We start from the raw sequence: 27,868 nt of genomic DNA, 5'->3' as shown, positions 1-27,868 counted from the left end.
CCAGAGAGTCAACATGTTCCCCAGAGTCAACATGTTCCCCAGAGTCAACATGTTCCCCAGAGTCAACATGTTCCCCAGAGAGTCAACATGTTCCCCAGAGTCAACAAGTTCCCCAGAGTCAACATGTTCCCCATAGAGTCAACATGTTCCCCATAGAGTCAACATGTTCCCCACAGTCAACATGTTCCCCATAGAGTCAACATGTTCCCCAGAGTCAACAAGTTCCCCAGAGTCAACATGTTCCCCACAGTCAACAAGTTCCCCAGAGAGTCAACAAGTTCCCCACAGTCAACATGTTCCCCAGAGTCAACAAGTTCCCCACAGTCAACATGTTCCCCAGAGTCAACATGTTCCCCAGAGTCAACATGTTCCCCAGAGAGTCAACATGTTCCCCAGAGTCAACATGTTCCCCACAGTCAACATGTTCCCCAGAGTCAACAAGTTCCCCACAGTCAACATGTTCCCCAGAGTCAACATGTTCCCCACAGTCAACAAGTTCCCCAGAGAGTCAACAAGTTCCCCACAGTCAACATGTTCCCCAGAGTCAACAAGTTCCCCACAGTCAACATGTTCCCCAGAGTCAACATGTTCCCCAGAGTCAACATGTTCCCCATAGAGTCAACATGTTCCCCAGAGTCAACATGTTCCCCACAGTCAACATGTTCCCCAGAGTCAACAAGTTCCCCACAGTCAACATGTTCCCCAGAGTCAACATGTTCCCCACAGTCAACAAGTTCCCCAGAGAGTCAACAAGTTCCCCACAGTCAACATGTTCCCCAGAGTCAACAAGTTCCCCAGAGAGTCAACATCTTCCCCAGAGTCAACATGTTCCCCAGAGAGTCAACATCTTCCCCAGAGTCAACATGTTCCCCAGAGAGTCAACATGTTCCCCAGAGAGTCAACATGTTCCCCAGAGAGTCAACATGTTCCCCAGAGAGTCAACATGTTCCCCAGAGTCAACAAGTTCCCCAGAGTCAACATGTTCCCCAGAGAGTCAACATGTTCCCCAGAGTCAACATGTTCCCCACAGTCAACATGTTCCCCAGAGTCAACATGTTCCCCAGAGTCAACATGTTCCCCAGAGTCAACATGTTCCCCAGAGTCAACATGTTCCCCTGAGTCAACACGTACCCCAGAGTCAACAAGTTCCCCACAGTCAACAAGTTCCCCAGAGAGTCAACATGTTCCCCAGAGTCAACAAGTTCCCCAGAGAGTCAACATGTTCCCCAGAGTCAACATGTTCCCCACAGTCAACAAGTTCCCCAGAGAGTCAACATGTTCCCCAGAGAGTCAACATGTTCCCCAGAGTCAACAAGTTCCCCAGAGTCAACATGTTCCCCAGAGAGTCAACATGTTCCCCAGAGTCAACATGTTCCCCAGAGAGTCAACATGTTCCCCAGAGAGTCAACATGTTCCCCAGAGAGTCAACATGTTCCCCAGAGTCAACAAGTTCCCCAGAGTCAACATGTTCCCCAGAGAGTCAACAAGTTCCCCACAGTCAACATGTTCCCCAGAGAGTCAACAAGTTCCCCACAGTCAACATGTTCCCCAGAGTCAACATGTTCCCCAGAGTCAACATGTTCCCCAGAGAGTCAACATGTTCCCCAGAGAGTCAACATGTTCCCCAGAGTCAACATGTTCCCCAGAGAGTCAACATGTTCCCCAGAGAGTCAACATGTTCCCCAGAGTCAACAAGTTCCCCACAGTCAACATGTTCCCCAGAGTCAACATGTTCCCCAGAGTCAACATGTTCCCCAGAGTCAACATGTTCCCCACAGTCAACATGTTCCCCAGAGAGTCAACATGTTCCCCAGAGAGTCAACATGTTCCCCAGAGTCAACAAGTTCCCCACAGTCAACATGTTCCCCAGAGAGTCAACATGTTCCCCAGAGTCAACATGTTCCCCAGAGTCAACATGTTCCCCAGAGTCAACATGTTCCCCAGAGTCAACATGTTCCCCGGAGTCAACATATTCTCCAGTCAACATGTTCCCCAGAGTCAACATGTTCCCCGGAGTCAACATGTTCCCCAGAGTCAACAAGTTTCTCAAACTCAACAGATTATTTTCACACAGTTTGTGGGAGCTTCCAGTCGAGTTTAAACCTTCCACTTCAACTGTGTCTTTGTTGCAAATGAGTATGAACCCACACATACTGTGTGGGTCAGTGGCTGGCTGAGTTGTAGTTGCAGGCTGACAGCAGTTTTACACACTGAGCGTTTGATGAATGTCCCTCTGTGAGCAGCGAGCGGTGGTCCTGACTCAGCCGCTGAACTCCACACAGCCTGAAGGGAGAGTTTTGTTGGGGGCTGAAAACAGAGCCGGCTGTTTGCTCTCAGACAGAAGGAGAGTTGAGCTCTGCAGAGAAAAGCTGAATCTCGTCACTCAGAGGTTATTATAGTGCAGTGGAAGGAGGCTGTAAACAACTCATCCAGCTCCTGGAACTCTGCAGACATCATCATGTCCGAAAGAGTCTGAAGGTTTGGTTCTGAAACAGTACAGAGAGCAGCAGCTTTAACCTGCCATGTGGATAAAAAGTGTGCAGGAGGAGCATGATCACCTGGACACCTGCCAGGTTTCCATGTGCATTTTTTATTCTCATCTAGAAGGTTTGATTAACAACAGATTAATGGAAAAGGTTCAAATCTGACAAACTTCCGGTGAGGCATAAAAAGGTTTTGAAGAAGACTCGATGCATATCGGGAGGAAGAATAAAGAAACAACAAGAAACTCAGCCAAAAGAAATATCAGTCAAAGATGTGACAAGAAAGGCTTCAGAAACATGTTTTTTGTGTGTGTTTTAGACACGACTGAGCAACCTATAACGAATGAATACTTAGTCCTGTTTGTGCAGCTCGTAGCAGTTTGCAGCCGGATGAGAATCTGCAGCTCAGACCGGGAGGCTGACAGGTGGACCCTGTACCCGTCTCTGTGGTGAAGACTGAGACCGGGAGAGGGAGGAGTGGGGATCCCTGCTCAGACTGTTGCCCCAGCGACCCGCTCTTGGATCAGTGGTAGAAAATGGATGGATGGATCTTTACAGTCGGTCACGTCTGTTGTTTGATTCTGACCCCAGATACAGACAGTTTATCATATCTCCACCAAAGCTGAGTCCTTCATACAAGCCCGTCCAGAACCTGAGCATTCAGAGAGCACAGCCTTCACAAAGGCTGGTGCCGTACATCTAACACAACCTAATTTAGGTTAACCCTAACCCAAACATCCTCTGCAGTATTTGACACGAGGAAAACTTGTTGGTCCTAAATCAAACCAAAAAGGGTATTTTACCATTTAAAACCATTAATCTCTCCTTCCAGAGCAGTTTTATAAACTTTCTGAACCTGAGTGAGTGTTTCAGAAATGGACTTTAACATGTTTTATGTTTATTTTTGTCTTCAACGGGTCTTAAGAAACTCAGCTTGGTAATTTTGCTGCTCTTGCCTCAAGCAGCAAACACATTTAAGTGCTCAGTCTGATATGTGGAGGCTGCAGCAGGAAGCTCAGAGGGAGGAATTTACACCTCTGAACATGGGAAGAATTTCCATTAGCAAGTTGTGCTGTGTTTTCACAAAATCGGTTTGTGAAATAAATGTTTCAGTGGATTCCAAAGAACTCACAAGTGATTTCAGACTGAGTTTCACAATCCAGGAAATCCCCCGACGCACACACTGAAAACACTGAAGCTGATTCAGGCGCCACAGAGTCATGTTGTAAATTACACACGATGTTCACCTCCGCTGATAACCGACCAGATGATTCCACACAGTCTGCAGCTTCATTTTCTTAAAGAAAATTGCTGTTTACTTACATTTCCATCGGGAAGCAGGGGTGATATAAAAGTCTCAGTCTACTGTTAACTTATCATGTTTACATCAAATCAGAGTTTGTCTGATCCAGCTTGATGTTCTCTTCAGGTTCTGATGTTTTTCTGTTTATTTAGCAGATGCTTTTATCCAAAGTGACTTACAGATAGGCAGATAAGGGGATCTTGCCTAAGAACCCCTACTGGAGACAGTACCTTTCATGCAGGGGATTTGAACCCAGATCTCCCACATAAAAGGTGGCAATCATACCACTACACTATCCAGCCCCCAGCTTTGTGTGAAACACTGAATTTTCTCCTCCAACATGTCAGTTTCTGCTCTGTAGTGCAATGCTGCCAGTAAAAGATGGTTGGTGTTTCCACAGAGCTGTGTGTTGTTGACTTAGCATCTTCCTGCTGTGATGTTATGATGTCACATCACATAGTTAGTGTCAATCAAAGTCATTTCCTGTATTGTCACAAGTAGACTGACAGACTCCCTTTTTGAGAGCTGAAAATTGCGTCCGACTGGAATTTACCAATCATTGGGATTTTGCTCTATCTCATTCTCAGATGTGCTTACATCGGATTTGCGTTGTGTTTCACACCCGAAACTCATTTATTCTTACACACTCACTCTCGTCACAGGCGTACAGCATTGATGGAGTGGGAGGTAACAAGTAAAATCCAGAGAGATACAGTTCCGCTTTGATGCTCCCAGAATGGAAGTCAGTTGGAGCAGCAGCTCGATGTCGGCTTCCTGTTTCATTACAGCCCACTTAGTGCACCGTTTTAGTCCAGAACCAACGCTGTGACTTGGATGGATCACAATGTTCTGACAAAAAGAAAGAGAAAGTTTGACCTCCTGTTTCAGGTGACATCATTTCATGAAGTTGACCAACAGTTTCACAATCAGTGACTCAGCGTCAAATCCTGCACAGACACGCTAAATATCCCCAGAGAGTCAACATGTTCCCCAGAGTCAACAAGTTCCCCACAGTCAACATGTTCCCCAGAGTCAACATGTTCCCCAGAGTCAACAAGTTCCCCAGAGTCAACAAGTTCCCCAGAGTCAACATGTTCCCCAGAGTCAACATGTTCCCCAGAGTCAACATGTTCCCCAGAGAGTCAACATGTTCCCCAGAGTCAACATGTTCCCCAGAGTCAACATGTTCCCCATAGAGTCAACATGTTCCCCAGAGTCAACATGTTCCCCATAGAGTCAACATGTTCCCCATAGAGTCAACATGTTCCCCAGAGTCAACATGTTCTCCAGAGTCAACATGTTCCCCAGAGTCAACATGTTCCCCATAGAGTCAACATGTTCCCCACAGAGTCAACATGTTCCCCATAGAGTCAACATGTTCCCCAGAGTCAACATGTTCCCCAGAGTCAACAAGTTCCCCAGAGTCAACATGTTCCCCAGAGTCAACATGTTCCCCAGAGTCAACAAGTTCCCCAGAGTCAACATGTTCCCCAGAGTCAACATGTTCCCCAGAGTCAACATGTTCCCCAGAGTCAACATGTTCCCCAGAGTCAACATGTTCTCCAGAGTCAACATGTTCTCCAGAGTCAACATGTTCCCCAGAGTCAACATGTTCCCCAGAGTCAACATGTTCCCCAGAGTCAACATGTTCCCCAGAGTCAACATGTTCCCCAGAGTCAACATGTTCCCCAGAGTCAACATGTTCCCCAGAGTCAACATGTTCCCCAGAGTCAACAAGTTCCCCAGAGTCAACATGTTCCCCAGAGTCAACATGTTCCCCAGAGTCAACATGTTCCCCAGAGTCAACAAGTTCCCCAGAGTCAACATGTTCCCCAGAGTCAACATGTTCCCCAGAGTCAACAAGTTCCCCAGAGTCAACATGTTCCCCAGAGTCAACATGTTCCCCAGAGTCAACATGTTCCCCAGAGTCAACATGTTCCCCAGAGTCAACATGTTCCCCAGAGTCAACATGTTCCCCAGAGTCAACATGTTCCCCAGAGTCAACATGTTCCCCAGAGTCAACATGTTCCCCAGAGTCAACATGTTCCCTACAGTCAACATGTTCCCCACAGTCAACATGTTCCCCAGAGTCAACAAGTTCCCCAGAGTCAACATGTTCCCCAGAGTCAACATGTTCCCCAGAGTCAACATGTTCCCCACAGTCAACATGTTCCCCAGAGTCAACATGTTCCCCAGAGTCAACATGTTCCCCAGAGTCAACATGTTCCCCATAGAGTCAACATGTTCCCCATAGAGTCAACATGTTCCCCATAGAGTCAACATGTTCCCCATAGAGTCAACATGTTCCCCATAGAGTCAACATGTTCCCCAGAGTCAACATGTTCCCCATAGAGTCAACATGTTCCCCATAGAGTCAACATGTTCCCCATAGAGTCAACATGTTCCCCATAGAGTCAACATGTTCCCCATAGAGTCAACATGTTCCCCAGAGTCAACATGTTCCCCAGAGTCAACATGTTCCCCAGAGTCAACATGTTCCCCAGAGTCAACAAGTTCCCCAGAGTCAACATGTTCCCCAGAGTCAACATGTTCCCCAGAGTCAACATGTTCCCCAGAGTCAACATGTTCCCCAGAGTTAACATGTTCTCCAGAGTCAACATGTTCCCCAGAGTCAACATGTTCCCCAGAGTCAACATGTTCCCCAGAGTCAACATGTTCCCCAGAGTCAACATGTTCCCCACAGTCAACATGTTCCCCACAGTCAACATGTTCCCCAGAGTCAACAAGTTCCCCAGAGTCAACATGTTCCCCAGAGTCAACATGTTCCCCACAGTCAACATGTTCCCCACAGTCAACATGTTCCCCAGAGTCAACATGTTCCCCAGAGTCAACATGTTCCCCAGAGTCAACATGTTCCCCAGAGTCAACATGTTCCCCAGAGTCAACATGTTCCCCAGAGTCAACATGTTCCCCAGAGTCAACATGTTCCCCAGAGTCAACATGTTCCCCACAGTCAACATGTTCCCCACAGTCAACATGTTCCCCAGAGTCAACATGTTCCCCAGAGTCAACATGTTCCCCAGAGTCAACATGTTCCCCAGTCAACATGTTCCCCAGAGTCAACATGTTCCCCAGTCAACATGTTCCCCACAGTCAACATGTTCTCCAGAGTCAACATGTTCCCCAGAGTCAACATGTTCCCCAGAGTCAACATGTTCCCCAGTCAACATGTTCCCCAGAGTCAACATGTTCCCCAGAGTCAACATGTTCCCCAGAGTCAACATGTTCCCCAGAGTCAACATGTTCCCCAGAGTCAACATGTTCCCCAGAGTCAACATGTTCCCCAGTCAACATGTTCCCCAGAGTCAACATGTTCCCCAGAGTCAACATGTTCCCCACAGTCAACAAGTTCCCCAGAGTCAACATGTTCCCCAGAGTCAACATGTTCCCCAGAGTCAACATGTTCCCCAGAGTCAACATGTTCTCCAGAGTCAACATGTTCCCCAGAGTCAACATGTTCCCCAGAGTCAACATGTTCCCCAGAGTCAACATGTTCCCCACAGTCAACATGTTCCCCAGAGTCAACATGTTCCCCACAGTCAACACGTTCCCCAGAGAGTCAACATGTTCCCCAGAGTCAACATGTTCCCCAGAGTCAACATGTTCCCCAGAGTCAACATGTTCCCCAGTCAACATGTTCCCCAGAGTCAACATGTTCCCCAGTCAACATGTTCCCCACAGTCAACATGTTCTCCAGAGTCAACATGTTCCCCAGAGTCAACATGTTCCCCAGAGTCAACATGTTCCCCAGTCAACATGTTCCCCAGAGTCAACATGTTCCCCAGAGTCAACATGTTCCCCAGAGTCAACATGTTCCCCAGTCAACATGTTCCCCAGAGTCAACATGTTCCCCAGAGTCAACATGTTCCCCACAGTCAACATGTTCCCCAGAGTCAACAAGTTCCCCAGAGTCAACATGTTCCCCAGAGTCAACATGTTCCCCAGAGTCAACATGTTCCCCAGAGTCAACATGTTCCCCAGTCAACATGTTCCCCAGAGTCAACATGTTCCCCAGTCAACATGTTCCCCACAGTCAACATGTTCTCCAGAGTCAACATGTTCCCCAGAGTCAACATGTTCCCCAGTCAACATGTTCCCCAGAGTCAACATGTTCCCCAGAGTCAACATGTTCCCCACAGTCAACATGTTCCCCAGAGTCAACATGTTCCCCAGAGTCAACATGTTCCCCAGAGTCAACATGTTCCCCAGAGTCAACATGTTCCCCACAGTCAACATGTTCTCCAGAGTCAACATGTTCCCCACAGTCGACATGTTCTCCAGAGTCAACATGTTCCCCAGAGTCAACATGTTCCCCAGTCAACATGTTCCCCAGAGTCAACATGTTCCCCAGAGTCAACATGTTCCCCAGTCAACATGTTCCCCACAGTCAACATGTTCCCCAGAGTCAACAAGTTCCCCACAGTCAACATGTTCCCCACAGTCAACATGTTCTCCAGAGTCAACATGTTCCCCAGAGTCAACATGTTCCCCAGAGTCAACAAGTTCCCCAGAGAGTCAACAAGTTCCCCAGAGTCAACATGTTCCCCATAGAGTCAACATGTTCCCCAGAGTCAACAAGTTCTCCAGAGTCAACATGTTCCCCAGAGTCAACATGTTCCCCAGAGTCAACATGTTCCCCATAGAGTCAACAAGTTCCCCACAGTCAACATGTTCCCCACAGTCAACATGTTCTCCAGAGTCAACATGTTCCCCAGAGTCAACATGTTCCCCAGAGTCAACATGTTCCCCATAGAGTCAACAAGTTCCCCAGAGTCAACATGTTCCCCAGTCAACATGTTCCCCAGAGAGTCAACATGTTCCCCAGTCAACATGTTCCCCAGAGTCAACAAGTTCCCCAGAGTCAACATGTTCCCCATAGAGTCAACAAGTTCCCCAGAGTCAACATGTTCCCCAGTCAACATGTTCCCCAGAGAGTCAACATGTTCCCCAGTCAACAAGTTCCCCAGAGTCAACATGTTCCCCAGAGTCAACATGTTCCCCAGAGTCAACATGTTCCCCAGTCAACATGTTCCCCAGAGAGTCAACATGTTCCCCAGTCAACAAGTTCCCCAGAGTCAACAAGTTCCCCAGAGTCAACATGTTCCCCAGAGAGTCAACATGTTCCCCAGTCAACATGTTCCCCAGAGTCAACAAGTTCCCCAGAGTCAACATGTTCCCCATAGAGTCAACAAGTTCCCCAGAGTCAACATGTTCCCCAGTCAACATGTTCCCCAGAGAGTCAACATGTTCCCCAGTCAACATGTTCCCCAGAGTCAACAAGTTCCCCAGAGTCAACATGTTCCCCAGTCAACATGTTCCCCAGAGAGTCAACATGTTCCCCAGTCAACAAGTTCCCCAGAGTCAACATGTTCCCCAGAGTCAACATGTTCCCCAGAGTCAACATGTTCCCCAGTCAACATGTTCCCCAGTCAACATGTTCCCCAGAGTCAACAAGTTCCCCAGAGTCAACAAGTGAGTGGGGGTGGGGCGGGGGGGGGGGGGGGGGGGGGGGGCACAGGGTCTCTAACTGCATAGAATTACCATCAGTTGTCGATGGCCTTCTCTCTTCAAACATTCAGCTGGTCATCATCATGAGAGCACCACTGACTGCCCTCAGCAGCAGTTTCTGGGATGGACATGGTGCCGGTATTTGGATGAAAAATACCAAGATGAAATGTCCTTTAGTGTTACCGCTCTGTCTGCGCTAACAGTAAAGAATAAATGTTACAGTGGCAATCAGTTAGTGCAGTGATGCTGTCAGTGGAAAGTTTGTTGTATGGTGCGAAACCTCAGAACCAAAAGGTAATGCCAACAGAACCAAAATATGCTGCTGTCCTCAGGGAGCAAGAGAAGCAAATGGAAAAGAGACAGAACTCTGATCAGCGGCTCACAGAACCAGGTGTACTGAGTTGCACTAATCAGAGCCCAGTGCTCCAGTCAAAATCTTATCTTCTGAGAAAGATGCACGCTGAAAGGGCCGTAACAGACACCTTCAGCTAAAATGTTGCACACCAACAGCCCAACCCACAGATGGAGACCTCTGAAGGTTCCTACCACATGTTTTATTCTGTTATCTGTAACAGCTGATCTTTGATAATAATGAATACTGCAGGGATATAATTTACCTTCAGGGATTAATAAAGTGTTACAGAACTGAAGAACTGAAACATGTTTATCACAACAGCAGCAGGCTCAGACCTGCTTCAGCCTTTGAGTCACTTTGAGCTAATTAATCTCTTACAGATTGCAGCTGGCGAAGGCCAATAATTCCATAAAAGCAGCTGCCAATGACCCTCGGAGTTTACTGTGTTTATTGTACTTTCTCAGGACTGGAAACAACAGATAACACGACAGGAAGTTACAGTGTTTAATCTTCACAATAAACGCTCAGAGGCAGCCTGTGAGACGCTCACTCATAAATGACCCGGTAAATATCGCTCATAGTTCTGATGAGTCAGTCCGCGCGCACTTTACTTGCTTTGCAGATGGAGGTCACGTGTTTTACTGTTTTTCTTTGACCTTTCTTTGTGTACTGAACTGATGGTGAAGCTCTTGGTCACAGAAGCTTTATCATTTCTCTGCTGTCAGGTGACCTAAATGCTGCAGAGCCGGAAGCTTGTTTGCTTGTTTATGGTTTGTTTGTTTGTTTGTTTATGGTTTGTTTGTTTATTGTTTGTTTGTTTGTTTATTGTTTGTTTATGGTTTGTTTGTGTGTTTGTTTGTGATGTCAGAGGTTTGTTGCTGTTCACGAACCTGTCTCCTGCTCTTACATCCTGTTTATTTCATGGCTGTCGTCTGATCGTGTCAGATTATCCACAGAATCAATCAGCGGTGGAGTCAGGACTTTTATTGTGACAGCGCTGACCGGAAGTGGGGTTTGTGTAGTATATAACAGGCAGGTGGCGTCTCTGCTCGGTGAAGTGAGTCGGATCATGTCCCCGCTGCTGCTGCTCCTGCTCGGCCTGCTCTGCCTGCTGCTCTGCGTCCTCCGCGGCAGGAACAGGTCAGTCTTCCCGCTCCTCTCTGACCCGGTTCTGGTCTCTGCGAGCCGGTTCCGCTTCTCAGACTCTGCTCGTGTGTTTTCTTGTGTAACTTAGAAATAGAGAAAAAGAAGAGGAGAAGTTCTGCGGCTCAGGTTCTGCTTCTACCTCCGTGAGTCTGGAAGCTGTTCGGTTCCGTCTTGATCCAAACTAATCCATCCATCCATCCATCATCTGCCGCTTATCCGGGGGTCGGGTCGCGGGGGCAGCAGCTTGAGCAGAGAAACCCAGACTAACCCAAACTAATCACTGATCGTTAATCTCGTGTCCGTCGTTTCTATGAAGCTTCGTTTTTCTCAGCTGATCAGCTCCTTCCTCATCAGTAAGGATGGTTAGTGAGTTCATGATGGATTCAGTTTTATTTAGAAAGAGCCAAATTACAGCAAAAGTCACATCAGGACACTTGAAACATCACAGTTCAAGCCAGTTAGAATCCAATTAATTGTAATTCAATCAAATCCAATAAATTGAACTCTAAATTAGTCCAATTCATACAGAATCAATTAAATAAGTAGCACTGAACTTCTCTCTGATCCAATCCCATGAGCTGCACGAGGCGAGTGTGGAGAAAAAAAACTCCCTTTAACAGGAAGAAACCTCCATCAGAACCAGAACCAGGAAGGGTCCATCTGCCTGGACCAGCTGGGGCTGAGAGGACAGGAAAGAGGGGACAACAAGCAGCGTAACACCAGGCCAGAGACACCTGCTGAGAGAGAGAAACACAAGTTAATGACAGCAATGATGTCATCTGTACATGGAGGGAGGAGAGGTGCATCATGGGAGCTCCCCCAACAGGCTGGGCCTATAGCAGCAGAACTATGGGATGTTTTAGGCTCACCTGAGCCATCCCTAACTATAAGCTTTATCAGAAAGGAATGTTTCAGCCTGATCTTAAAGGTAGAGAGGGTGTCTGCTTCCTGAAGCCAAACTGGCAGCTGGTTCCACAGAGAGGGGCCTGATAACTGAAGGCTCTGCCTCCCATTCTGCTTTTAGGGGCCTGATAACTGAAGGCTCTGCCTCCCATTCTGCTTTTAGGGGCCTGATAACTGAAGGCTCTGCCTCCCATTCTGCTTTTAGGGGCCTGATAACTGAAGGCTCTGCCTCCCATTCTGCTTTTAGGGGCCTGATAACTGAAGGCTCTGCCTCCCATTCTGCTTTTAGGGGCCTGATAACTGAAGGCTCTGCCTCCCATTCTGCTTTTAGGGGCCTGATAACTGAAGGCTCTGCCTCCCATTCTGCTTTTAGGGGCCTGATAACTGAAGGCTCTGCCTCCCATTCTGCTTTCAGGGGCCTGATAACTGAAGGCTCTGCCTCCCATTCTGCTTTTAGGGGCCTGATAACTGAAGGCTCTGCCTCCCATTCTGCTTTTAGGGGCCTGATAACTGAAGGCTCTGCCTCCCATTCTGCTTTTAGGGGCCTGATAACTGAAGGCTCTGCCTCCCATTCTGCTTTTAGGGGCCTGATAACTGAAGGCTCTGCCTCCCATTCTGCTTTTAGGGGCCTGACCGGTATGGTGCGCGGATCAGTACCTCCTCAGCAGGCTCATTGTGCTGTTTAATGACAAGTAGGTCAGCTGCCCTCCGCCCCAGAGGAAAACGCTCCGATGGTCACATTCCTCCGACCTCAGAGCGCCAAGAGGCGTCAGGGACTGACCCAGTTTAAGGCCCGGGTTCTGACGGAGCTCCTCTCTGACCGGGTTCTAACGGAGCTCCTCTCTGACCCGGTTCAAGGCCCGGGTTCTAACGTAGCGCCTCTCTGACCGGGTTCTGACGGAGTGCCTCTCTGACCCGGTTTAAGGCCCGGGTTCTAACGGAGCGCCTCTCTGACCCGGATTCTAACGGAGCTCCTCTCTGACCCGGGTTCTAACGTAGCGCCTCTCTGACCCGGTTTAAGGCCCGGGTTCTAACGTAGCGCCTCTCTGACCCGGTTTAAGGCCCGGGTTCTAACGTAGCGCCTCTCTGACCCGGTTTAAGGCCCGGGTTCTAACGTAGCGCCTCTCTGACCCGGTTTAAGGCCCGGGTTCTGACGGAGCTCCTCTCTGACCCGGGTTCTAAAGTAGCGCCTCTCTGACCCGGTTTAAGGCCCGGGTTCTAACGTAGCGCCTCTCTGACCCGGTTTAAGGCCCGGGTTCTGACGGAGCTCCTCTCTGACCCGGTTTAAGGCCCGGGTTCTGACGGAGCTCCTCTCTGACCCGGGTTCTGACGGAGCTCCTCTCTGACCCGGTTTAAGGCCGGGTTGCAGTTGGGCTCCATAGCTCTGTCCCCAGCCCCTGATGTTCTCTGTTCTGACCCGCAGAGAGGTGGTTCTGCTAAAGCAGCAGTTTTCTGAGTCTGATCCGTTGGGTTCTGAACCAGAACCAGAAGACTTTGGTGTAAAAAGCTCGGCTGTGGACCTCATAGCCATCAGTCGGACGTTGTGTGGAATGTTTCAAAGCTTTGATCAGAACTTTAATCTTATTTTCGGTGCAGTGTTTTTCTCAGAAACCCGAAGCCCGTGAACAGAGCCTGGTCCACAGAAATGGACCCAATGTGCTGGTTTCCCAGCAGCTGGATCAGTACCTGAGCGTGTTTCAGTGGGTTTAGTTTTAGCTGCTGTCGCTCTTTCTTTCAGGTGCTTTTCTCTGGTTTTGTTCTCTAAAGCCTTTTAGGGATACGTTTCCTGTCTTCTGTCCTGCCAGGACCGACCCGATGTGTCGGTTGTTTTTGGTCCCGTCGGCTCTCCCCTCGCTGTGAAACCCGAGGAGGCGCAGCATGGCACGCTGGGTGTGCTGCAGCCTTGCTCAGACTTGCTGCTGCTGCTGATCTGGAACGATGACTCAGAAAACCGCCCCATGATGCCTCTCAGACGAGGAACATTCAGTTAGTGGGCCGTGTTGAAGGTTCTGAGGTTCTGCTCATGAAGCTCCTCCAGTGTTCTGGTGCTGAACAGCTCCACATTTTCTGAAACTTTCATGTCGTGTGATTAGATTTAATTCTAAATGCTTGGGTCAGTTTGCTGGATTCGTCAGTCTGACTCCATGATACCGCTGCAGGTTCTGGTTCTGTTTGACCCGGACGGTGTCTAAAGCCGCTGTGTGACGGTCATTGTGTCCAGTTTTTATCTGAGGAGCTGCTGAGCTGAGCCAGAAGAACCCAAAGAGTTCAGGACGCAGCAGGAGAGGAAGGCGGCCGGACGTGTTCTTCCACTTATCTTCAGCCCAGAGCCCGAAGCAGCAGGAATGTCTGAACAAGCTCACTCTGCTCCTCCTTAAAGTTACACAATCGCTCAAAGGCTCAGGAGGGGAATCATTAACAGTGTGGACTCACATGAGCTGCTATGAATGAAATGAAGCTATTCAAATAATGCGAGTGTCCTGTTTCCTCCTGCAGGAGAGACGGTGAGCCTCCTTTACTAAAAGGCTGGATCCCTTTCATCGGGAAGGCTTTGGACTTCGGAAAAGATGCTCACAAGTTTCTGGAAGAACAAAAGAGGAAGTTTGGAGACGTGTTCACGGTCCAGATAGCAGGTTGGTACAGAAACAGGTGAAAGGTTCAGTTTATCCAACAGGAAGAGGAGCTCCTCCACCCATAACGACCACAGGAAGTACACAGCCCCCCCCACATCAGAGAAGGGAAAAGAATGAACTCACACAGATAAAACTGTTGCTTTCTGCTGTTAACAAACATCGGTTTTACATTTCAGACCTGCAACACGTTCCATAAAAGCAGTTTAGGGCCCCCCCCCATTCAGACCTGAATGGGACAGAAGGCCTGTCCCAGAGATAACCCCCCCCCTCGGTCCAAAACGGTCCAAAGTGTCCTGGCTGTTATGGGATGTGTTGCAGAAAGAATTCAGCCTCTGTCCCTGGTGTTGTTTCCACTTTATGGACAATGAGCTTCTGCTGGCTGTAGTTAATGAAAGTTCATCTAAGGTAGGACTTCCTTCCCCTTTTCAAACCTTTCTGGTTCTGAAAGAAACAGCGGAAGCAGATTTCTGCCCTTCTTGGACTGACGGCAGTAACCGGTTCTGGCACATGTTACACGGCAGGAGCTTTGCCATGTATTTCTGTTCCGGTTGCTATGTTTTATCTTTGCTCTTTTTAGCCTCTGTGAGGCACTTTGTTGCTTTGAAAGCTGCCATATGAATAGAATTTGATTTGACCTGGAACTACAGCAGCCCAGAGAGGACAGACTGTGGAACAGGACTCGGGTGGTTGGACAGGTGGTCAGCGGCTTCCTGGCACTTCCTGTTTCCTCAGCACAGCCGCACCAACACGCTCTGACTTCTGTTTGAAGAGGAGCGGAACAGCTTTTCAGATGAATTTGCTCTTTTAAGTTGTTTTCATGCCTCCAGTTTCCAGACGTTTGTCATTGTTGGTTCTCTGCCCTGCAGGTAAATACATGACCTTCATCATGGACCCGTTGCTCTACCCGAGCATCATCAAACACGGCCGGCAGCTGGACTTCCACGAGTTCACCAATAAGGTGGCGCCCGTGACCTTCGGTTACCCGCCCGTCCAGAGCGGGACGTTCCCCGGACTCTGGGACCAGATCAAACGCTCCTTCCAGCTCCTTCAGGGCGACAGCCTCACGCCCCTGACAGAGAGCATGATGGGTAACCTGATGCTGGTGTTCCATCAGGAACATTTTAGTCGGGATGGCGGCTGGAGGAGCGCCAACATGTACGAGTTCTGCTCCTCGGTTATGTTCGAGGCCACTTTCCTCACCATTTACGGCACGCCAGCGAGCGCCAGACGCCACAGCGGGATGGACGGGCTGAGGAGCGACTTTGTCAAGTTTGACAGCATGTTTCCACTCCTCATCGCTCAGATCCCCATCGGGCTGCTGGGGCGGACCAAGGCCACCCGAGAGAAGCTGATCAGCTACTTCCTGCCGCAGCAGATGTCGCGTTGGTCCAACACGTCTCAGTTCATCAGGAGACGGTCGGAGCTGTTTGAGCAGTACGACGCCATGAGGGACGTCGACAAAGCAGGTACAAACGACCTTTACCTGCAAATCTGTGTGAGTGGGAGGTGGAGGAGTGTGGAACCACCAATGAGAAGCTTAAGAAATGTTTAAACCAGGAATGCACCGATCGCAGCAACCTTCGGATCGCTCTGTAACCAGCCTCCAACGCTGCTCATTACGTGTTTGATGAAAACATTTGCTTTGTTCCCTCGGTTCTGTTAACACGGCTCAGAGGTGGGAAAGGTTCAGGACCCAGAGGCCTTGGTCTTTATTCTCCAACACAGACTGGACTGAAAATGAGGGAAAAAACTGTGAAAGAGCTTCAGAAAGCTGCAGAACTATTGATCAGGACACTTTAAAGGTTACAGAAAGCTGCAGAACTGTTGATCAGGACACTTTAAAGGTTACAGAAAGCTGCAGAACTGTTGATCAGGACACTTTAAAGGTTACAGAAAGCTGCAGAACTATTGATCAGGACACTTTAAAGGTCTCAGAAAGCTGCAGAACTGTTGATCAGGACACTTTAAAGGTTTCAGAAAGCTGCAGAACTGTTGATCAGGACACTTTAAAGGTTTCAGAAAGCTGCAGAACTGTTGATCAGGACACTTTAAAGGTTTCAGAAAGCTGCAGAACTGTTGATCAGGACACTTTAAAGGTTTCAGAAAGCTGCAGAACTGTTGATCAGGACACTTTAAAGGTTTCAGAAAGCTGCAGAACTGTTGATCAGGACACTTTAAAGGTTTCAGAAAGCTGCAGAACTGTTGATCAGGACACTTTAAAGGTTTCAGAAAGCTGCAGAACTGTTGATCAGGACACTTTAAAGGTTTCAGAAAGCTGCAGAACTGTTGATCAGGACACTTTAAAGGTTTCAGAAAGCTGCAGAACTGTTGATCAGGACACTTTAAAGGTTACAGAAAGCTGCAGAACTGTTGATCAGGACACTTTAAAGGTTACAGAAAGCTGCAGAACTATTGATCAGGACACTTTAAAGGTTACAGAAAGCTGCAGAACTATTGATCAGGACACTTTAAAGGTTTCAGAAAGCTGCAGAACTATTGATCAGGACACTTTAAAGGTTTCAGAAAGCTGCAGAACTATTGATCAGGACACTTTAAAGGTTTCAGAAAGCTGCAGAACTGTTGATCAGGACACTTTAAAGGTTTCAGAAAGCTGCAGAACTATTGATCAGGACACTTTAAAGGTTTCAGAAAGCTGCAGAACTATTGATCAGGACACTTTAAAGGTTTCAGAAAGCTGCAGAACTGTTGATCAGGACACTTTAAAGGTTTCAGAAAGCTGCAGAACTGTTGATCAGGACACTTTAAAGGTTACAGAAAGCTGCAGAACTATTGATCAGGACACTTTAAAGGTTACAGAAAGCTGCAGAACTGTTGATCAGGACACTTTAAAGGTTACAGAAAGCTGCAGAACTATTGATCAGGACACTTTAAAGGTTTCAGAAAGCTGCAGAACTATTGATCAGGACACTTTAAAGGTTTCAGAAAGCTGCAGAACTGTTGATCAGGACACTTTAAAGGTTTCAGAAAGCTGCAGAACTGTTGATCAGGACACTTTAAAGGTTACAGAAAGCTGCAGAACTATTGATCAGGACACTTTAAAGGTTTCAGAAAGCTGCAGAACTGTTGATCAGGACACTTTAAAGGTTTCAGAAAGCTGCAGAACTATTGATCAGGACACTTTAAAGGTTTCAGAAAGCTGCAGAACTGTTGATCAGGACACTTTAAAGGTTTCAGAAAGCTGCAGAACTGTTGATCAGGACACTTTAAAGGTTACAGAAAGCTGCAGAACTGTTGATCAGGACACTTTAAAGGTTACAGAAAGCTGCAGAACTGTTGATCAGGACACTTTAAAGGTTTCAGAAAGCTGCAGAACTGTTGATCAGGACACTTTAAAGGTTTCAGAAAGCTGCAGAACTATTGATCAGGACACTTTAAAGGTTTCAGAAAGCTGCAGAACTATTGATCAGGACACTTTAAAGGTTTCAGAAAGCTGCAGAACTATTGATCAGGACACTTTAAAGGTTTCAGAAAGCTGCAGAACTATTGATCAGGACACTTTAAAGGTTACAGGCACGTCTGACCCTGGGTCCTGACATCTACAGACCCTGACCCAGGACTGGAGATGAGCTGTGGGAAACCTGTTTCATAAGTTCTGACACCCAGTTTTCTCCAACTCTCAGCTCATCACTTTGCCATTCTGTGGGCCTCGGTGGGAAACACGCTTCCCGCCACCTTCTGGGTCGTGTACTTCCTGGTGAGCCACCCTGAAGCTCTGCAGGTGGTCCACCAGGAGATCCTGGAGGTCCTGAGAGACAGCGGTGTGGAGTTCAGCAGCGCCAGAGATGTGACGCTCAGCCGGGAGCAGCTGGACAAGCTCATCTTTCTGGGTACGTTCCCACTGATCAGGATGTGAAGCTGCCCCCCCACCCGATCAATAACCAGCCTCCTCCCTCCACAGAGAGCTCCATTAACGAGAGCCTCCGTCTTTCCTCGGCCTCCACCAACATCCGGGTGGCTCAGGAGGACTTCACCCTGCGGCTGGACGCTACTCGCTCGACGGCCGTCAGAAAAGGTGACATCATCGCCCTGTACCCACAGAGCATGCACCTGGACCCCGAGATCTACGAGGAGCCGCAGGTACCGACATCCTGTCAACACTGCTACCGGCTTACCGTAACACAGAGGCGTGCAGCCACAGGGCGCCTCAGCTGCTCACGGGTCCTTTAGGAGGGCTTCAGGACGCTGTGTGGAAGATGTGCTCTGCTGCCACCTGCTGGGATTTAACAGAACTGCATCTGAGTCCCATAAGAAGTTCTGTGTTTAGATGAACTCCTGCAGAGGTGTTACCTGTCCTCCTGTCTCCTCAGGCGTTCCGGTTCAACCGCTTCGTGCAGGACGGCAGAGAGAAAACCGACTTCTACAAGGATGGTCAGAGGCTCAGGTACTACCTGATGCCGTTCGGCTCCGGCTCCTCCATCTGTCCCGGCCGATACTTCGCCATCAACGAGATCAAGCAGTTTGTGGTCCTGCTGCTGCTCTACTTCGACCTGCAGCTGGAGGAGGGCCAGAGCCGACCCACGCTGGACTCCAGCCGGGTCGGACTGGGAATCCTGCTGCCCTCCACAGACGTGCGCTTCCGCTACAGACAGCGAGCCGCCTAACGGGACCCGCTTAGCAGAGGTCTTCCTGCTCTGCGTCGTTTTCACAGAGATCATCATAACTGAGACAGTTAGCAGCTGAAGAATCAGAAGCTTCCGGCAGCTGAATGTTTTCAGCTTCTTTCACTAAACCTGAGCTTCGCAGCTTCTCTTAATGAAGCCAGTTTTCCTTTCTGCAACCTTAAAGCAGCCAGGGTCTGCAGCCTGTTTCCAACCAGCTGAAGTCCAGCAGCACCTGAACAGTCGCTCGTATTGCTGTGATTTCTACACATTTGATGTTTCACTAAGCTTTCAGTTTAGTTTATTCATTTAGCACCAAAATTCTAATCCAAATTCCCGTTTCTTTCTGTTAGCCTCCTGTTAGCTTCCTGTTAGCCTCCTGTTAGCCTCCTGTTAGCCTCCTGTTAGCCTCCTGTTAGCTTCCTGCTAGCTTCCTGTTAGCTTCCTGCTAGCTTCCTGCTAGCCTCCTGCTAGCTTCCTGCTAGCCTCCTGTTAGCTTCCTGCTATCTTCCCGTTAGCCTCCTGTTAGCCTCCTGTTAGCTTCCTGCTAGCTTCCTGTTAGCCTCCTGTTAGCCTCCTGCTAGCATCCTGTTAGCCTCCTGTTAGCCTCCTGCTAGCATCCTGTTAGCTTCCTGTTAGCTTCCTCCTAGCTTCCTGTTAGCTTCCTGCTAGCTTCCTGTTAGCCTCCTGTTAGCTTCCTCCTAGCTTCCTCCTAGCTTCCTGTTAGCTTTCTGTTATCCTCCTGTTAGCCTCCTGTTAGCGGCTCACAAAGCTCCACGTTCCGGACATTCTGTGAAACTACGACCTCGTTCTACCCTCCGAAGCCGAATGACTTTTCAGAAACACACCCACGGATGTCGTAGCTGCATTTTAGCTGCTTGAAAAGTATCTGAGGTCTCTAACATCTGCACAATCTGCCACAACTGTGAACATTTAATTCTGTGAAAATGTTGAACTTTTAAACCCGTCCCGAGCATCCAACTGTAAACTGAGCTGTGGGAAAGTGACTTCCCTGGATTCAGAACCCCCCCCCTAGAAAAACTGAGAAGTTTTCAAAACTCAAATCTGCAGTTAGTTGATGTGTTTGAAACTTAACAGAAACAATTCAACAGAACGGATTCTCAGTCTTCTTTGTGTTCAGAAAGCAGAACCAAACGTAGAATCTGCAGCATCAACACTCAGTGGAAGCTGCTCCAGACTCATGTTTCCATCCTTCAGCTTCCTTTAATGACTCTTTTTGATGCTTTGAACTGAGTTTTTCACAGGAATCTGAGTCCATTCCTGCTGAATCCCAGATTCCAGCTGCTCAGCAGTCCCTGGTTGTCTGGTTCTCCTCTTCATGATGCTCCAACATCTGCAGCAGGAGACAGATGTGGACTGCAGGCAGGCAGCCGAGCTCACACACTCTGTGTGTCTGAAGCTGCTGGAAGTCCTGCAGAATGAGGTCTGGCATCGTCCTGCTGAAATAACCACAGAAGTCACCTTGATGGCAGCATCTGTCTCTGCAGAACTCCAACATCCAGCTGTGCATCAGTGGTACCTTCACCCAGATGAAGCCCTCCATGCCCTGGACTCTGCTGCAGCCCCAGACCATCACAGACGCTGGCTTTAAACCTTCCTCTGAGAACAGCTGGATGCTCTTTCTCAGCAGTTTTTCCCAGAAGCAGCTGAAACGTGGACTCATCTGCCCACAGAACACGTGTCCACTGTCTTTCTGTCCCTCTGAGCTGAGCTGGAGTCCAGAGAACTGGGCCGTGGTTCTGCTCAGAGCTGATATATGGCTTCCTCCTGGTGTGATGCAGCTTCAGCTCACATTTCTGGATGCAGCCGTGGACTGTGTTGAGTGGAAATGCTTTTCCCAGCTCCTCCTGAGCCCATGTGGCTGTATGGATCATGGTGGCCTGACGGTTTCTCCTGCAGTGCTGCCTGAGGGCTCCGAGCTCATCCAGCAGGGCTTTCTGTCCTTGGCCTTTCCACACTGAGACTTCCCCAGACTCCCTGAATCTGTTCCCAATATCCTGCTCTGTAGAAGCTGAAAGACCAAAGTTCTTTACAGTCTGACTCTGAGGAATATTTCCTGAACTTATTGACGATTCTCTGATGGAGTTTGGCCCAAAGCGGTGAGCCACGACCCATCCTTGTTGGAGAGGCTGAACCTTTGGTGGAAGCTGCTTTTATACCCAATCCTGACACCCTCACCTGGCAGCAGGTAACCTGCTGCTTGGAGAAGCTCCAGAAGCTGTTGCTGCAGATTCTATAAACTTTCTGTCTTTCTTTGGCTCCAGAACAGCTTTCACTGAGTGTTTCTGCAGCAGATTCTACTTTTGGTTCTAAATATGATGAAATGAATCTCTGAAAACTCTGAGAATCAGTTCTTTGCTCTTTTTCGTGTTAAATAAAGGTTCAAACTGATCAACTATGACCAGGTTTAAGTTTTCCTGCTTTGTAGAAAACGTCTGCTTCTCAGTAAATGGAGTTTTCATGTGCTTCACTGGTTCTATTTTCATTTATAACTGAACACTGCATTAAAGGAGCAACAGCAGAGCTGTAACTGAGGAATTAAAGTGAAATTAACTTCATATATACTATAGATATGTACTTTATTTAGTCTGTAAGACAGTTAAAATCACAGCATCCGTTTGTCTTCAGTTTCTCAGGAACACATCGAAGGAATTTCTTTAAATCTTATGAACTGACTCGTTTTGAGTCTTATATCAAGTGTTTTTCAGCTTTTAGAGAATTTAGTGAAAGGGTGAAGTTTGGTTTCGACTTTTAACAACAACTAAAATCTGAAGTGAAATGGAACCTAAAATGGATGTGAGTGGCACACAGTCACATACTGATGGAGTCACTCGCCCCACATTTGTCTGCCGTCAGATGTCTCTTCTTCTGTGGTAAAGGCTGTACCCGGCGGTGTCGAAGCACCGTGTCAGAGCCGTTTGTGATGATAAAAACTCATTTAATGTGAGAGCTGCAGCTCATCTGTTGGCTTCAGTTCTGCTCAAACATGGAAAACACAATGAAAGCTTTTCTTTTTTATGAATTAACTTTATTAAACTGAACTTTAATGTCCTGAGTTTCTCTCTAATTGTTTACATAAACATCTAGATAAATATTTTAAACCCAGACCGCTGGGATAGACTCCAGCCCCCCCCACGACCGACAGATTAAGCGAGTATAGAAAATGGATGATTCAAGCCAAAGTTTCAGCACTAATCACATTGGTCTTCTCATGTAATGATCTGCTGTTCCAGTTCTGATGGATTTGGTGCGGTACCCGTTTCCAGCAGGAGGGGGCGGTACTCCCAGAGCGGCACCAAAGCTTCAGGTCGTTGGGTAGAACCCCAGAGTCTCCTCTAACTCCTGAGTGTTCAGAGCTGAGGTGCAGCTTTCTGCTTTTCAGCTCTGAACTGGATCAAATGTCTTTACAGAAGAAGGATGAAGCCAGTGAGGAGGAAACCTGCATTCTGTCCAACCTCCAGCAGGGGGCAACTGTTTGTAAGGGAGGTACTTCTCACATGTTCTGAATGAGTTTGAGGTCACATCTTACATCTCAGACAGCTGTGTGAAGCTGTGGAGGAAGAGTAGATGATAAGGAGGCCCACATCTGGGCAGGGCTACGATAAGACTGACGAGCCAAAAGAAGAAGGTGGTGAGGTCCCGTTTCACTCCCAAACTACAAACTTCTGACTGATGAAATGCAGCAAAACGAAAAGAAGTATACGTGGAGACCAGAACCTCACAGAATCTGTCTGGACCAACCCGATGGATTACATGTTTATTTAAACACTTCTGCAGAACGTTCAGGAGTCCATCTTTGAGTCCCACAGAGTTTATTGGTCTCCTATTAGCTACATACTCGGGTGACCACATCATCCTTTGGTCTCACCTGGAACAATGCGTCAGTATAAAAAGCTCCTGAGGAAATATAGTATCTCATCCCACAGTAAAATCTCTGTTTGTGTCTCTAAGATAAAAAAAAACCTGGATGGCCTTAAAGTTTTTGAAGTTTAGCAAATAACTGACATAATAATAATATTAGAACCCAGTAGTGCCTGTAATATGGATCCAAGAGGCCTTAAACGTCATGGGAAACCACAAATAAAAACTGATATCTGTGTGCGATAATTCACTCATCCATCCATCCAACCATCCATCCAACATCCATCCATCCATCCATCCAACATCCATCCATCCATCCATCCAACATCCATCCATCATCCATCCATCCATCCATCCATCCATCATCCATCCATCCATCCATCCATCCATCCATCATCCATCATCCATCCATCCATCCATCCATCCATCCATCCATCCATCCATCCATCATCCATCCATCATCCATCCATCATCCATCCATCCATCATCCATCCATCCATCATCCATCCATCCATCCATCCATCATCCATCCATCCATCCATCCATCCATCATCCATCCATCCATCCATCCATCCATCCATCCATCATCCATCATCCATCCATCCATCCATCCATCCATCCATCCATCCATCCATCCATCCATCATCCATCCATCCATCCATCCATCCATCCATCATCCATCATCCATCCATCCATCCATCCATCCATCCATCCATCATCCATCCATCATCCATCCATCCATCATCCATCCATCCATCATCCATCCATCCATCCATCCATCATCCATCATCCATCCATCCATCCATCCATCCATCCATCCATCCATCCAACCATCCATCCAACATCCATCATCCATCCATCATCCATCCATCATCCATCCATCCATCCATCCATCCATCCATCATCCATCCATCCATCCATCCATCCATCCATCATCCATCCATCATCCACCCATCCAACATCCATCCATCCATCCATCCATCCATCCATCCAACCATCCATCCAACATCCATCCATCCATCCATCCAACATCCATCCATCCATCCATCCAACATCCATCCATCCATCCATCCAACATCCATCCATCCATCCATCATCCATCCATCCATCATCCATCCATCCATCATCCATCCATCCAACATCCATCCATCCATCCATCCAACATCCATCCATCCATCCATCCAACATCCATCCAACATCCATCCAACATCCATCCATCCATCCATCCAACATCCATCCATCCATCCATCCAACATCCATCCATCCATCCATCCAACATCCATCCATCCATCCATCCAACATCCATCCATCCATCATCCATCCATCCATCCATCCATCCATCCATCCATCCATCATCCATCCATCATCCATCCATCCATCCATCCATCCAACATCCATCCATCATCCATCCATCCATCCATCCATCCAACATCCATCCATCCATCCATCATCCAACATCCATCCATCCATCATCCATCCATCCATCCATCCATCCATTAATCCATCATCCATCCATCATCCATCCATCCATCCATCCATCCATCCATCCATCCATCCATCATCCATCCATCCATCCATCCATCCATCCAACATCCATCCAACATCCATCCATCCATCATCCATCCATCCATCCATCCATCATCCATCCATCCATCCATCCATCCATCCATCCATCATCCATCCATCCATCCATCCAACATCCATCCATCCATCATCCATCCATCCATCCATCATCCATCCATCCATCATCCATCCATTCATCCATCATCCATCCATCCATCCAACATCCATCCATCATCCATCCATCCATCCATCCATCATCCATCCATCCATCCATCCATCCATCCATCCATCCATCATCCATCCATCCATCCATCCATCATCCATCCATCATCCATCCATCCATCCAACATCCATCCATCCATCCATCCATCATCCATCCATCCATCCATCCATCCAACATCCATCCATCCATCCATCATCCATCCATCCATCCATCCATCCATCATCCATCCATCCATCCATCATCCATCCATCATCCATCCATCCATCCATCCATCATCCATCCATCCATCCATCCATCCATCCATCCATCCATCCATCCATCATCCATCCATCCATCCATCCATCCATCCATCATCCATCCATCCATCCATCTATCCATCCATCCATTCATCCATCATCCATCCATCCATCCAACATCCATCCATCATCCATCCATCCAACATCCATCCATCCATTCATCCATCCATCATTCATCCATCCATCCATCCATCCATCATCCATCCATCCATCCATCCATCCATCCATCCATCCATCCATCCATCATCCATCGGGGACACCGAGGCTTTCCCAAGCCACCCGACAGATACAGTCTATCCAGCAGGTCCTGGGTCTGCCCGAGGCCTCCTCTTGGTGGGACATGTCCAGAAGGCATCCTGCTCAGATATCTGAGCCCTATCCCAGAGGGAGAGCCCAGCCACCCTTCAGAAGAAGCTAATTTCCAGTGCTTGTGTTTCTTATCTCTTTCTTTCGGACACTACCTGCAGCTTCTTACCACAGGTGACGGTTGGAACGTAGATTAACTGGTAAATCCACCGCTTTGCCACTGACTCCGCCCTCTCTTCACCACGACAGACGGTACATCTGATATTTGACACTGATTGTAGATTTAACAAACATGAACTTAAAAACAAAAACAACTGACAATGATGACTTTTATTGCTGATAAAAGGCTAAAAAGGATAAAAGGCTAGCTCCTTTCTCTCTTTCTGACCTACAACCAGAATTTTGAACCAACGGTGTTTGGGTCCATAATAACAGGAGAGTAGCAGACCATCATGTTGTTCCAGATGTTGATGGCCAGGTTGCCCAGGTGTTTGACCCTTTATGTTCATGCATTTAGCAGACGCTTTTATCTAAAAGCGACTTACAAATGAGGATATAACATTACAGCTAATGTAAAAGCTAACAAGAAGCTCTATAGAAGGAAACTACCAGTCAGGCTCTGTCAGAGGTGACAGTGTAGGAATGGAGTGCAGACATAGAGGGAAGTACAGGGCAGGAGATGCTCTCTGAAGAGCTGGGTTTTCAGGAGCTTCTTGAAGATAGACAGGGACGCCCCTGTTCTGGTAGCGCTCGGTAGCTCATTCCACCATCGTGGGACGACACATGAACAGAGTTTGGATTGTCTTAGGCGTGGTGTAGGAGCTGCTAGACGACAATCCTGGGACCAACGGAGGGACCCAGTTGGGACAGAAGCCTTTGCAGGAGCATTCAAGTAGATGGAGCCGTTCCATTAAGCTCTTTGTAGCTAACATCAGGGACTTGGATCTGATGCTAAGGGCAGCCAGAGGAGCTCAATGAACAGAGGGGGGACGTGTTCTTTTAGGCTGATCCAAGACCAGACGCACCGCCGCGTTCTGGACCATCTGCAGAGGTTTCACAGGCTGGAGACCAGTTAGGAAACCAGTTAGGAAACCAGTTAGGAGACCAGTTAGGAAACCAGTTAGGAGACCAGTTAGGAGACCAGTTAGGAAACCAGTTAGGAGACCAGTTAGGAGACCAGTTAGGAGACCAGTTAGGAGACCAGTTAGGAAACCAGTTAGGAGACCAGTTAGGCGACCAGTTAGGAGACCAGTTAGGAAACCAGTTAGGAAACCAGTTAGGAGACCAGTTAGGAGACCAGTTAGGAGACCAGTTAGGAGACCAGTTAGGAAACCAGTTAGGAGACCAGTTAGGAGACCAGTTAGGAGACCAGTTAGGAAACCAGTTAGGAAACCAGTTAGGAAACCAGTTAGGAGACCAGTTAGGAGACCAGTTAGGAAACCAGTTAGGAGACCAGTTAGGAGACCAGTTAGGAAACCAGTTAGGAGACCAGTTAGGAGACCAGTTAGGAGACCAGTTAGGAAACCAGTTAGGAGACCAGTTAGGAGACCAGTTAGGAAACCAGTTAGGAAACCAGTTAGGAAACCAGTTAGGAGACCAGTTAGGAGACCAGTTAGGAGAGCATTGCAGTAGTGAAGGTGGGAGATGACCATGGCCTGCAGCAGGAGCTGGGGGGCATGTTGGGTCAGGTATGGTCTGATCTTTCTTATGGTTAGTAATGCAAAGCGGCTGAACGAGTAACCGAGGTAACGTGTTCTTTGAAGGTTAGTTGGTCATCAATCATGACACCCAAGTTTCTAGCAACCTTTGATGGAGCCAGAGATAGGGATTCAGTTTGGATGTAGATGCTGGAAAGACCAGCAGTTCAGTTTTTGGGAGGTTAAGTTGGAGGTGATGGGCTTTCATCCATGTTGATATGTCAGAGAGAGTCTGAGATTCAGCTGAGACCGTGTGGTCGTCAGGTGGGAATGACAGATAGAGCTGGGTATCATCAGCATAACATTGGTATAAGAAGCCATGTGATCGGATGATCTGTCCCAGTGAGTTGGTGTATATGGCAAAGAGAAGAGGTACCAGTACCAGGCCTTGGGGGGACCTCTGTGGCGAGGTGGTGTGCTGCAGAACCTTGTAGTGGTTCAGGAATGGGACGTCTTCATCTCTCAGCTCCTCCTCTGTGGCTCTGACTGTGTCTGAAGGAGCTGCTATTGCTCTGCTCAGAGCCTCCATCTCCTCCTTCATCATCCTCTCTCAGCGCTGCCAGCCTGGCCTCTACTTCTTCTGCGAAAAACAGAAGAGTAATCGGCCTCTTTGTGGGCCCTGGACCATAATGTACTTGGGTTCCAGAGATTTCTGAAGTTCCTTCTTGTGCTGCTGTGTTGGTCTGTGGATGGCGTTGGTAACGTCAGCTTAAAGCCGCCAGGGGGCGCTGCTTAAACGGTGTATAATTACACCGGATGTTTATCTAAAAATGCAAGTGAATTTAAATGTTTTTAATCACCCTCGCAGCTTGTCTTTGCATTTCCACATTCCTTCATCCACTTCTTAGCATGTCTCCTCCTTTATTTTCATTCCTTTTTTCTTTCCTTATTTCAGTCATTATCAGCTTTTATTGTGGCAAACCTCACAGG

At 48.0% G+C, this 27,868-nt stretch overlaps 1 protein-coding gene across 1 annotated transcript; it reads left to right on the top strand.

The window, feature by feature from the left end:
- Positions 1–10,699: 10,699 nt before the first annotated feature.
- Positions 10,700–21,393, top strand: cyp7b1 (cytochrome P450, family 7, subfamily B, polypeptide 1). Its single transcript, XM_072363411.1, has 6 exons — positions 10,700–10,810; positions 14,216–14,352; positions 15,219–15,818; positions 17,994–18,200; positions 18,272–18,450; positions 18,681–21,393. The coding sequence occupies exons 1-6, from the start codon at positions 10,740–10,742 to the stop codon at positions 18,972–18,974; spliced, it is 1,488 nt and encodes a 495-aa protein (XP_072219512.1). The 5' UTR covers positions 10,700–10,739; the 3' UTR covers positions 18,975–21,393.
- The last annotated feature ends 6,475 nt before the right edge of the window (positions 21,394–27,868 follow it).

The sequence above is a fragment of the Leuresthes tenuis genome, unplaced genomic scaffold (genome assembly GCF_036924035.1).
Source record: "Leuresthes tenuis unplaced genomic scaffold, fLeuTen1.0.hap1 SCAF_14, whole genome shotgun sequence".
In the NCBI taxonomy this organism is placed as follows: Eukaryota; Metazoa; Chordata; class Actinopteri; order Atheriniformes; family Atherinopsidae; genus Leuresthes; species Leuresthes tenuis.
This window is presented reverse-complemented; position numbering and strand designations above follow the sequence as displayed.